The sequence below is a fragment of the Engystomops pustulosus genome, chromosome 3 (genome assembly GCF_040894005.1).
Source record: "Engystomops pustulosus chromosome 3, aEngPut4.maternal, whole genome shotgun sequence".
Lineage (NCBI taxonomy): Eukaryota > Metazoa > Chordata > Amphibia > Anura > Leptodactylidae > Engystomops > Engystomops pustulosus.
This window is the reverse complement of record NC_092413.1, coordinates 84,172,732-84,186,176: the sequence shown is the minus strand read 5'-3', so window position 1 is coordinate 84,186,176 and position 13,445 is coordinate 84,172,732. Positions and strand designations below refer to the sequence as shown.

Below are 13,445 nucleotides of genomic sequence, written 5' to 3'. Positions count from 1 at the left end.
GTTGCATGAAGGATAGTGCAGCCGTGCCACAAAACAGTAGCTTGGGCCACTAATGTGGTGCAGACACTTATTAAATACTTTTGCAAGCAGTTTGCACTAGAAAGTCCAGCAGAAAAATGGCGCATTATGCTGTTGTCCTATTACTTTTAACTGATAGGATAATTTTGTCTTTTTCAGACAAAAACAATAACACTGCACAAAAACATTTAACTTAGAAGAACTTTACATAACACTTATAGGCAACAGACTTACATGCATGAACACTACACATAAAATAGTCTCTTTATATAAAAAGAAAGCAGGAGCATGTTTCATAATTTACAAAATCCACAAGTGTAATGTGCCTATAGTCACATTAGGATCTGAAGCTAGAATTTAATCTATAGTTACCTGAATTTCAAATCTGACAGCACAGATCTATATCACATGTGTGCACGTATGTCATAAACCAGTATAGTTGAAGGCATAAGAAGATTTATGCCTAAATCTGACTCTTTACCACAAGGCTACCATTAGACAAGACCTTCTTCTGCCTCCAAAATCAGAAGCTAGAGAATTAAATGTAATCACTTAGAACCAGCTTTGGAAACAAATAATAACCAATGATTTGTATTGTGTATTGTACATCTTGCATTTCAGCGAATCCTTGAACTTAGCAGCTTGGAGGATGTCTCAAGAGATTTTCTTGTCCTTCTGCAACTATTTAAAATTGAATGAATATGTGAGCAATAGTAATATGTTCATAACAACCACCTGCTATTCATCTTTTAGGGTCCATTAAATAAATTGTCTTTTGCATTTACAATGAGGGTGGTGTCAGTGGTGCCCATGATGGTGCCAGTCTGTCATGTGCTGTGACATCATACTGATTCTCTTCAATGTCTGTGCTTCCACCTTCATATAAAGGAGATCCGAGAGAAGGTGACGGAACTATTTGATTGTATGGTGTATAGTGGGCAGAAGAGCTTCTTATGTACTGAGATCCAAGACCATTCCCAATACCTCCTGTTTGTGACAATGATCCAATAGTACTGTTGCTCACAGACCATAAGCTTGGATACTGACTGAAAAAAATGAGGAAAATTATTCACTAATGAATTGAATATTAAATAGAAAATATACATGGCTGAGATGAATCCTCCAGAAAAATTATACATTCAAACAGCAGAGAGAAGGAAGAAGAGGACCCTCAGGAACAGGAGCATCAGGGAGCTGCGTGGAGCATCGGCAGCACCGGAAGGTGAATATGTAAGTTTATTTTTTTATTGACTTGCGTATAAGCGAGGTGGGGCTTTTCAGCACATTTTTTGAATGTGAAAAACTTGGCTTATACACAAGTATACAGTAGATGGTAGTTAGTTATAATGTTATGATAGTGATCTGTGATTGAAAAGCAGCAAGTCACAACATATCTTTTCTCAAAGTCTCTTTGGTACAAATCTAGTGTTGAAATACTTAGGATTGTGCTTTATAGGACCTTTATACAAAACTATGTGCTTCTACACACTAACTTAACTTGAAAGTTATAGGGTGAGCACAGGGGGGGATGTTATTATTGTTTGTATATACTACAGCTTTATTTATTTTTTGCTGCCAGTTTTTACATATTACAAACCAGGTGATATTGTCAGATGTATTTTATATGTATTATCCTATTGATGTTTTTATAAATTTACATGAAATACACTATCTTCATGTAAAAATAAATTTGTAATAAATGTCAAGAAATTGTGATGTAGCAGGCCTATAATCGGTAGCCTTTAAAGGTAGCCTTTAAAGGCGAATGTACTCTGTAATAAGGTAGCATTTAGAGGATGATGTGATCTTTTACTTTTGTTGTTACATTCTACAAAAACCTTTGCTATTATTAACACAGCTATACGTACCAGGAACTGGATGGAGTGCCATTTGCATGGTTTAGAGATAACATTCCGTTGTGGGTCTGCATTTGCAAGCCAGGCCAGTGATCATTGGACTGAAATACTGGAAGACAGGCCGATGAGTTATCTGTGTAACTTGCTATAGGAAAAAAAAAACAGAATACAAAATCTATATTAAAATCAGAATACATTCCACTTACATATAATAACAGATGCGTCATTTTCTTTTTTTGGTGCATTTGCATATTTGCCACTCAACTAGCAAAATTAGATTAAAAAAAACTAAAAATTCTAATCACCCCCTTTCACTAGAAGTCAAATAAATAAACAGTAAAATCATAAACAAGTTAGATATCACTGCGTGTTAAAATGCCCGATCTATCAAAATATAATAACGTTTTTTCATGGCATTTAACCACATACCTGAAAATAGCACCTAAAGTCGAAAATGGCCCTTTTTTACCATTTTCAAAAATATAAAAAATTCAATAAAAAGTCATCAAAAGGCTGTAGAGTCCTAAACATAGAACCATTGAAAATGTCATCAAAAGTTGCAAAAAATGACACTACCCACAGCTCCATACACTGAAGTATGAAAAAGTTATTAGCGCCAGAATATGGCAAATGAAAAAATACATTTGTGCAGGAGGTTTTAATTTTTACAAATATATGAAAACATTACAAAACCTATACAAATTTCCCCATGATCACACCGGCCCAAAGAATAAAGTAGACATGTCATTTGGAGTGCACAGTGGAACTCGTAAAATCCAAGCCCACAAGAAAACGGTGCAAATGCGTTTTTTTCACCAATTCCACTGCATTTGGAATTTTTTTGCCGCTTACCAGTATACAGCATTGAATAATTAATACTGTCACTATAAAGCGCAATTTGTTGCGCAGAAAACAAGCCCTCACACAGCTCTCTACATGGAAAAATAGAAAAGTTATACATTTTTGAAGGGGGGGACTGAAAAATGTAAATGCAAAAACAAAAAAGAGCCTGGTTGTTAAGGGGCCAAAATACAGACGTGTACGTATAAAATGGTGTATAAAAGGATGTATAAAATGGTGCAAATTTAAGGGAAAACCATTGTTAAAAAGTTGCAAATACAGGCAGTCCCCGTGTTACGTACAAGATAGGGTCCGGAGGTTTGTTCTTAACTTGAATTTGTATGTAAGTCGAAACTGTATATTTTATAATTGTAGATTCAGACAAAAAAAAATTTGGCCCCAGTGACAATTGGAGTTTAAACATTTTTTGCTGTAATGGGACTAAGGATTATCAATAAAGCTTCATTACAGACACCTTACAGCTGATTATTGCAATCTGGGACTATAGTAAAGCATTCAGAAAGCTTCACCAGAGGTCAGAGGAGTCAGTCTGTAACTATGGGTTGTCTGTAAGTCGGTTGTCCTTAAGTAGGGGACCGCCTGTAAACTCCAGTCCCGATTATGTGTAGGATAAAACTAGGGATTGTAGGGGTTGTAGAAGAGTTTGTGTGACTTTCGTGCAACTCTTTATCAAAAAGTCGCAAAACCCCCACAGACTCAGCTGCCTCATATATCAACCTCTAAGAGAAATCAAGCAAGTCCAAAACCCAGAATAACCAAAAAAAGAAATGAAATATGAAAAATGACTAAAAATAAATGACCCCTAATAACAGCAAGTGTTCTATATTGTGGCAGTGTATCAATATGTAAAATTCTGTCATAATTTGTGCAAAAAAATTGTCTGAAACACCTAGCAACACTTGGAGCAAAAGGTTTCCAACAGTCTTTCGACACTTTTGCGACTGTGGCTTCAAAAGAGGTGTGATCTTGGTAAAATGGTCATGCCATTGGTAGCACGGAGGGGAGGAGTTCCATATTTACCATTCCAGATTAGATACTTTGACAAATCTAGTGCATCATATGTTGAGACACTGAATAAATCTGCCCCATTATTTAAATGACAGCTAGGGAGGCAGGAATTATTATTCCATTGTGTGTAACCCTTACAATCCTAATATTATTGTCACAATTCAAACATATTTTGTGTTCAGTATCTTGAAGCATACTCACGGGGAGAGTTATTTCTGTGCGCATAAGGACTTGGATATGGCGATGCTCTGTGATTTCTTAGTGTGGTATATCTTTCACAGCCATGAGCAGAGGTAAGTGGTAATGGAGTTCCAAACTGAGAATGGTGATTGGTAGAAGAGCATAGCGAGCTGGATCCAGGAATCAACCAGCTGCCCACTGGGAAAAAAGGAATCATTTTATTCTTTATAAATATATTTATTTATTTTTACCGAATTGTGTCACGGATACATAATTATGTTACTATCACACTATTTACCAAAAGAGATATTTGTGACACTTACATTGAGTATATCCCGATTGTTGATTGTTTTCTGCTTCATCAATGAAGTCTTTGTGATCAGTCCTAGTAAATCCCCAAAAAGACTGAATTATTATTTCCTTACTTAATCTGATTTAACACACTACAGCATACTATAGTAACTCCATATACACTAACCTTTCTTTAGCATCAAGGAAAGCCTTTGCAAATGGATTATGCTTGATTTTAAGGGCTGTTATCTGAAAGAAAGAAAACACAATAATCAACTGATCAGATCAATGATCTGTTATTTACTGAATGGGCATCTAAACTAAAATGTTTAATCAAATTTTGTTCACCTTAAAATCTGATTCAATAAATATTATATATGCAGTTTCTGTCCTGGTTTCGCATACAGATAAGCCTCATGCAGAGAACGGAAGGCGCCCTCTATGGCGTTTATTAAATAAATGGGAGGCCACTCTCATGCATGGAGTAATTCATGGACTGTTTCTGGTATTGCAATTTAGACCTTTTCAATTAAATGGAGCTGAGCTAGTGAACTGTTACTGGAAGAGACCAGCCATATTTTTCTCAGACAACCCTTTTAAATCTGGATTCCTAATGATGCAAATTCCAGGCATTAAAAAAGAATGATGAGTTTTTAAAAGTGTGACATCTGAAATGACGAAAAACGGACTAATAAATAGATGTCTAGGTGGAAAAATTGTTATGGAGAAAAGTCTGTTTACCCAACACATAGGTGTGAGTTTTCAGAAGTAGGTGAGGATTCAGGGGTGTAGGTTCTCATAAACTACGCCATTGGAATGGAGAACTATGAGTAATCTTACTTATTGCTTATGACATTACCAAAAAATTTTTTGTAAAGATATCTAGACAGATAAACTATGGAATACATCATACACAGTTATAAGGTGATCCAACTAGCCAGCAGCTGCAAAGTAAAATGTGACATGCTTACAAAACATTATTAAAATAGTTCAATACTTCTGCAATATTTTCTCAAAAGGAGCAAAGAGACAATTAACAAAAAACATAAAAGTCTCAAATAGTTGTATTAAGATAAAAGTATGACATACACATATAATTCCATTCTTACCTCCTCATTCTGGTAAGCGGTCACAGCAATAAATTGGGTTTCTGGAAATGAATGGCTGGTGATCATCTTTTGTGGACCACCAACACGTACTATATGAATTCTGGGCTCATATTTATGCAATGAATTTAACATAATCTGAAAAACAGTATAACACATTATTATTTTAGCAAGTTTTTACACATGTGAGGGTGCAGGTCAGTTATGGTCTCTCAATGGGATGCTACTGTAGCTATGATAAGCCTAGTAAGCATTGATAACTTAGCCTCATGGGTTGCACCTTGACTTACCCAGATACTAGTATGATACATTGACATACTGACTTCTTTGCATCATTTCTCAAAGGTATTGTCTTACCTCTTGTACACATCCTTTTTACATATTATACTGCTATACAGCAGTGTTATCTAGGAGGCCACACCCAGTATATGTAGAATACATTGTAAGAAAAAATAAAATCTATGTGATGTTATGATTGTATGTCAAAGAAATATTATTAAACAAACTCAATCAAATAATATACCTATTAAAAAATATTTTAATTTAACGTTGTAAATGCCAGGTTTATGACGAAAAGATTACCATTCCATGTTCTACAAAGGGAATAGGAATTTTACCTGTGTTATATAATAGTAACTAATAAAATAAAAACATTTGATTTAAAAAAATGTATAATATATAGTAGGTATTTCCTGTGGTTCTTGTTTTTTATGAAATAAGTAACAAAGGGAAAAAAAAACATGTTACCTGTCCTTCTCCATTCATTTTATTGGTCAGTTTGACTTTGCTAAAGGAAACAGGGGCTTTCATCCAGTGGGCTCCAAAGTTGGGCGAGTCTGGGTGAATATAGACACAACTTGGAGCCTGTGGCTCAGGTTTGCCTCCTGGCACCCACTCTCCATTGACATACTTCCACCGGTTGTTATCAGCTGTCACAAAATCCATCAAGAAGGAGTACATAGCATTTGGGTCTAAACCAGTGACACTTATTTTTAAAACAGGAAACATTCTCCTAAAATAATATTAAAAAAACTATTTTTACTATAAAATATGTAATAAAAGAATACATCTGTCAGAAATATTATGATCACAATAAGCAACTTCTAGAAGTTATATTGTTCTATACTCAGAAGCCTATGCTCAATGCAAAAAAATGTTTTTAATTTATGTGAATGATCAATTTCCTCAACATTGATTAAATCAAAATAGCCACTTTTCATGGGGACAAATAGGTTTTCCTAATCAATACATTGCTGTCAGCTAAGAAGTACCAAATCCCAATAGAAGTATACTGTCTTTAAATAGTAAAATACAGACAGTCCCCGACTTAAGGATCCCCCACTTACAGACAACCCCAATTTATAGACTTCTCAGTCCGCTTAGACCACTGGTGAAGCTCTGGTAATTTATGTTAAGGCTACAGTGATCAACTGTAAGGTGTTACAGGAATTATTTGGCTGGAGATACACTTACTTAATATACTTGTTCCGACTTCCAATTTCAACTTAAGAACAAACCACTAGAATCTATCCTGTACAAAACCCAGGGACTGCCTGAGCCAGTTCTTGACTTCAGGACACATGATTTACAGACAAGCCCTAGTTACAAACAGACCTTTCTGCATGCTATGACCCATGCTTAAGCTCTCTTGATGCGGATAATTTATTGAACTCCCATGACAGCCCAAAATTGTGAAAACCCAGTTGTCACCGAAACCAAAAAATACTTTTTCTGGAGTTACAATTATACAATATACCAGTTCCAACTTACATACTAATTCAACTTAAGAACAAACCTACAGAACCTATCTTGTACATAACTGTAGTTGTTTTTATTGTTAAACATTAAATATTTAGTATATAAAGTGATCTATTATTAGGCTCAATTGTCTTGATTGTTTTATAGATATATGTTAACACAAACTATATACACAAACTGATGCAAAGGAGTTACAACAATTTAAATCTATGTTAGTGTTCGGTTTATTATATCTATTGCCTAAGAATAACAAATACAGGCCCTAAAGCATACACTTACCTTCCATTTTTGGTGACTATCATTTCATTCGTCAGCTCTTTAAATCGTTTCCATAAGTCGGTTTCCTCTAGGGTAACTTTAAGCTCTCTTTCTGTAGGGTCTCCTTTCTCACTACCCACTTGAAGCTCATTTTCTACAGCAGTAAGAAGATGATCAGTCCTGCATGGTAAACTTTTAGCAAAGTTTTCAGTGCCACTAGTACTCATGGTTATCAGATTGCACAATGCAATGACAAGACTAGCTCCTGTCCAAGACCAGAGTGCACTTAGGTCTACTGTAGCTGTGATCACACTGACATACTACTCAGTTACCCTGCAGAGATTGTCATGATTGGTGCAAAGTTTCTTTTGATCTTAGTCTATGTCTTTTGTGATTGGTGAATTCAGCATCTCACCTAATTCTCACATTGATTACCCATCAGATTAAGTGAGAGTGTATGTAAATATCTAAATGTTTGCACCTACAAGGAAGACCACAGGTGCCATGAGGAAGAGGTGTGTCACAAGCCACCATAACCCTCTTTCAGTGTAATAGCCTTCATTAGGAATTAACACCCGGCAGAATTAAAATTTTAAATCTAGCAAAGGGTGTCTAGGTGAATGTGTGCTGGCTACCTTCTAACACCTGGGAAAAACAGGAAATAATTCTCTTCCTTTCCCTTAAGGCTTCAAAAGGAAAGAAATCTGTAGTCCTCTATGGGAAATCTTAGACTCTAAGAAACTACTTTATCTGACTGAACGTATGAATAAAGACATACATTATATGCTTTAGATAGATGGATGAAAAGGCAAAACAAGAACAGTTATCTAACCGATAAGTTCCTATTTGGTTCTTACATAGATAAAATCAGACATTGCAGTGTAACAACAAATGAATCTACATATCAAGAAGTGGGAGTGACTGCGGCTCTCTAGAGTTTCCAATCATAAAAAAAAATTGATTTAATTTTTTTCCATTGATGATGCTGGGGAGCAAGGTGTTTTGTCTTTTAATAAATGCAAACCATTGGCTTTCTTTTTTGGGATGGAAAAAAAGAAGGAAAAACATATACCGAGCGGATGTAAAAAAAAAAACCTACATGGACAAAAAAAGAGATAAAGCTGATCCTCAACAGACATACCTTTTTAAATAAGCTCTAAGAAATGCAATAATTCATACAAAAATAAAATAAAAAGCAGGCAGCACTCTAGAAGTTCCAACATTTTGGTACAGATACCAAGTCTGAAATACTTGGAATGTTAGACATATGCTAATAAATGTTTACTTAAAGGGAAGTTTTAGGGTCATTTGTTTTTTTTTATATTTTATCATTTATAAATAGATAAAAGAAAATTGGGAACTACATCAATCAATGTGCACATTTACTCAGTAAATGCAAGAGCTGTTTATTTTACTGTGTGATAATTAAAATTCACCTGCTCTGTTTTTGGTTTGTATTGTGATGTGTTGTTTGTCATGTAAAATGCTACAGTGTCCATGTAAGCAATTGGAATGAATAGGATTGTTAAAAATCCCATTCACACAATGCAGCAAAAATTGGAAAGTTTAAGGGTAAAACTCTGTCCATTGTGGTTTAATAGCAGATTTGTTTAATACTGAATTCTTACTTTTAAACATACACTACACATACCTAGATAATTTTCTTAAAAAATGGTAAAAGATTTGTGTCACATACAGAATATATTGGGAAAGTGTTTTTTGCTACAGTTGTTGTGAGCAAGAAAGGAGATTGTGATTCTGTATGTCAATGTGATATAAGCCTTAGGACAGTAGTGGCGAACCTACGGCATGGGTGCCAGAGGTGGCACTCAGACCATCTCCGTGGGCATCCGAGCCATCTCTATGGGCACCCGAGCCATCACCCAAGGGCAGTGTTTCTCAGACAGGACTTAAGGCCTCTTGCAGCCCAGGACTCTAGAAGGAAGCTACAATGATAATCCAAACTTCTCCTTCTTTCTACTGTATGTGCTCAGATGCCTATACAATTCAAACCTGTGAAAGATCGGGGAGTAATCAGTTTGCTTAAATTGTCACATTGGCACTTTGCGAAAAATACGTGGTTTTGGTTGTAGTTTGGGCACTCGGTGTCTAAAAGGTTTGCCATCACTGCCTTAGGAGATCAAAATACACTAAGGGCTTAGACTAGCAAAGGTGTTTTCACTGCACTGCAATCCATTGTACTAGAAGCATTGTATGCGAGGAGAATTCATCAAATACCTCCTGTTGTAGAAATGAGTTTGAGGTTAATACAGTAGTGAGAAAGAAAACCATACAGAAAAAGAATTAGAAATTACTCAGATTGAAATTTGACACAATGTCTTTAATTAAATATTTATGAATGTCTTTTATAAGACCTAGGCAGTTCCCTATTATGGCTTTGAAGTATGCAAATCCATAAGCAAACCATATACATATCTGCTGTATGGCTAGCTAGTAATTACCAAGGGAGTAATTGAAAAGTTTTCTTTCTAGTGAAAATGCTTAAATGTAAAACTGAGAGCTGAACTAAAAGAAAATAACTGCAGTTCAACTGTATCTAATTGTATGGATATTTTTTTTTTTGTTTTCTATTTTACTTAGTTTTTTTTTTTAAGGGAATGTGATATTGTACTTGTTTGAGGAAACGGGTTGCTTGTGAGGAAAGGGTTTTAGGATTTGCTTTTAAAGGGATTCTGCTGTGTCATTAGATTTTACCCTATTAAACTACTAGCCCCCTTAGGTAGGGTCTTAAAAATACTTTGTAGAATTCCCTCTTTTATGTGAAATTTCTCCAGTTGACCTATAAAAAAAATCTCCTCCAAAGTTATATCAAAATAAGCAGAGCTGAGTCATATTTTTCCTGAGAGGGGTCAAGTTTGAAGGCTGTAGGTAAGGGCTGATGATGTGACTTCAGACGCTGTTATCTTTGGTTCTATAGTGCCTAGAAACATGCAGGAGATTTATTTATTCTCTTTCTAGTTTTTAGTCTTATTCGTTTTAGGCTGCATTCACACGACCGTATGGGGGGGGGGGCGTATGTATGGCCGCCGCAAGCTTGCTGCCGTACATATATGCCCCATAGATGGCAATGGTCGCACAGGGGGATACGATGCCACACACAAAGTACATGTCCCATTCCCTCGTGTAGATGGCCCATACACTGTGCATTTCTTCTCTCCATCGCTCTGGACATTTGTGTAAATTCAGCCTTAGGTAGATTTTCCTTGTGTTAAATTAGACCTGTGCTTATTAGACTAACATTGCTGCCTGTAATGGGGGATGCGGTGCAAGGTTCACCACCGGAGACCAGACAGTTTTTGCACATTTTTTGGCGACATTTTAAAAAGTCACATATAGTCAATACAACAAACCTGCAACTAAACATCTGGAATTATAAGATAAATACTGCGAGTCCTGCTCGGACATGTGTGCCACGAGTCACAAAAAATTAGCAAATTTGCAAATTGCCCTAAAATGTGAGACTTGTGTACTAAGAAAAAGAATCTCATCTTTTAGTTTGCAACCGGCTGTTGACTCTGTGAGCTACTGAACAAAAGTTAAAGAAATAGGTAGAAACTAGATCTTTATTTGTAGCTCACATTTCCAACTACGTCCAACTATCTGTATGTTCAGTTCTTGATGAGATAGTTAATATGACAGTTGACTTATCGCAGGAAAAATATGACTCTTTTCTGCACATTTTCTACATGACTTTGGAGGAGATTTTTTTTATAGGTAAATGGGAAAGATTTCACATAAAAGAAGGAATTGTAGAAAGGATATTTTATACCCTAATTGAAGAGGCTAGCAGTTTAACCCTTTGCTGTAGATGCCTTTTTAAGTACCTTTACACCCCTCCTTTCAAATGCCATAACTTTTCATTTGTTTACAGAGCGTTTTTTTTTTTTTGTGTAACACATTGGGGGGGATTTATCAATGTGTCCCAGGTTCCGTCAGCTTAGTGGAGGAAAACCCTAGTCATTTTCTGCACCAAATTTATCAAAGTGTTAATAAATCTGGTGTAGGATAAGACTGTTGGTTTCCACTTTAGACTTACTTTAAAGTGGTCTAAACTCTGTGCCACAATTTTTTGGCGCACGGAACATTCAAATAGGCCATGCCCTTTTTCCAAAGACCATGCCCCATCAGTCGGACAAGTTGGAAAATGGCTAAAAACAGGTCTAAAAAGCCTTGATAAGTGTGGTGAAGGCTTTTCACATTTAGGCACAAAACCACCAGGATTGTGGCGCAAGTGCATTAATACATCCTCCCCCATTGTATTTTCCAGTGTCAGTATTTAATATCCCATGCAACGTACTGAGAGGATGGAAAACAATTCGAAATGCAGTAAAACTGATGAAAAAACGCTTTTGCACCATTTTCTAGCGGGATCTTTTTATGGATTTCACTGTGACACAAATGACACATTGGGGAAAATTTACTTAATTGGTCCTGTCGAGATCCCCGATTCGGACGCCCCCCCCCCCCCCGATTTGTGTCGCATGCAAGTCGGCGATGATGCGTCAAAATCCGATCGCGTGCACCAAAATCCCCTTTTAAATGTGTCGCAAAATGGAAATCGTCGGGTAACCCAACGAAAATGCACTCTGCGGACCCTTAGTAAATGAGCCCTATAGTCTTCATTCTGTGGGTCAGTATGATCATGGGAATACCAAATGTATATTCCATATAAGCCGAGTTTTCCAGCACAAAAAATGACTTAAACTCGAGTAAAAAAAAAAATCTAAACTCACCTTTCCGGTGGTCCCCGCAGGTCTTCTGTGCGATCTGTCCAGGCGCAGAGCGGCACAGGGGCAACAGTGGCAAGTCCGTGTGATGTCACATGTGTGCGCCGCACCTTTTTTAATCAATTGGCTGCACAACGGGGTAGGGGGGCAGCTGCATGACGGGACTGGTGGTTGGCTATATATAGGGGCAGGGGCTGCAGGCTGTATACTGGGGGCAGGGGCTGCTGGCTATATACTGGGGCTGGGAGTGCTGGCTATATACTGGGGCTGGGGGTGCTGGCTATATACTGGGGCAGGGGCTGCTGGCTATATACTGGGGCTGGGGCTGCTGGCTATATACTAAGGCAAGGGCTGCCTGCTATATACTGGGGCAGGGGGCTGGCTACATACTAGGGAATATGATCTGGCAGGCTATATACTGGGGGGCAGCTGCTGGATATACATTATGGGGCAGGGGCTGGCAGGCTATATACTGGGGAGGCTGTGACCAATGCATTTCCCACCCTCGGCTTATACTCGAGTCAATAGCTTTTCCCAGTTTTTTTTCTGGTAAAATTAGGGGCCTCGCTTATACTTGGGTGGGCTTATACTCGAGTATATGCCGTAGTTTAATATGTTTAATACAATTAAAAATGTAAATCTTTTGCACAAAAAAAGTCTGCCTTTCACCATATGCTGTCGCCAATAACATTTTCATACTTTAATGTACGGAGCTTTGTAAGGTGTCATTTTTCCAGGGTAAACTGAACATCCTTTTGATCACTTTTTTGGCAAAGATTTTTTTTTTATGGGACATACCACACAGAATAATAATTTTTGGGACCTGGCGATACCTCACATGTGTATGTTTATTTTTTTTTCTGTTTTAGGGAAAGATGGGTGATTTGAAATTTTATTATTTTATTTTTATTTTTTAGGTTCAATTACCCAAGGGGGTCTGAACTCTCATACAATATACTGCAATACATTTGAAATTACCTTGAATTAGACCTTGCCGAAACCAGTCCAGAATTTTTTATTACATATCATCTATGTTATTTGCTGTAAGACGGTGTGTATTCCCTATTCAAAGCTTTCTTCGGTCCCTGCTGTGACCAGCACATGAGGATGGCTATTCCATAAATTCACTGTTTTTCGTATTAGAGAAACCTTGCCATTTCTGGATTCTACTATTTTTTGTCTCTTAATAAAACTTATTTTTCATGCTTACATGCAGAAATCCCTAGTTTCAACAGTATTTTGCGACTATATTTCCCTCACTCCTCAACTCTTATGCAAAACACATTTACAGATATAGAATTTACTAAAATGGCATTTCTCTATAACTGCACATGTTACTACAAACTGTGGATTGTGGCATT

The 13,445-nt window shown here is 36.8% G+C and overlaps 1 protein-coding gene across 1 annotated transcript; it reads right to left on the bottom strand.

The window, feature by feature from the left end:
- Window positions 1-286: 286 nt before the first annotated feature.
- LOC140120493 (T-box transcription factor T-like) lies at window positions 287-7,598 on the bottom strand. The gene is made up of 8 exons (XM_072139516.1): window positions 7,358-7,598; window positions 6,068-6,332; window positions 5,324-5,458; window positions 4,402-4,463; window positions 4,247-4,308; window positions 3,945-4,121; window positions 1,887-2,019; window positions 287-1,064 (listed from the first exon to the last, which is right to left on the bottom strand). The coding sequence occupies exons 1-8, from the start codon at window positions 7,561-7,563 to the stop codon at window positions 800-802; spliced, it is 1,305 nt and encodes a 434-aa protein (XP_071995617.1). The 5' UTR covers window positions 7,564-7,598; the 3' UTR covers window positions 287-799.
- Window positions 7,599-13,445: the final 5,847 nt, after the last annotated feature.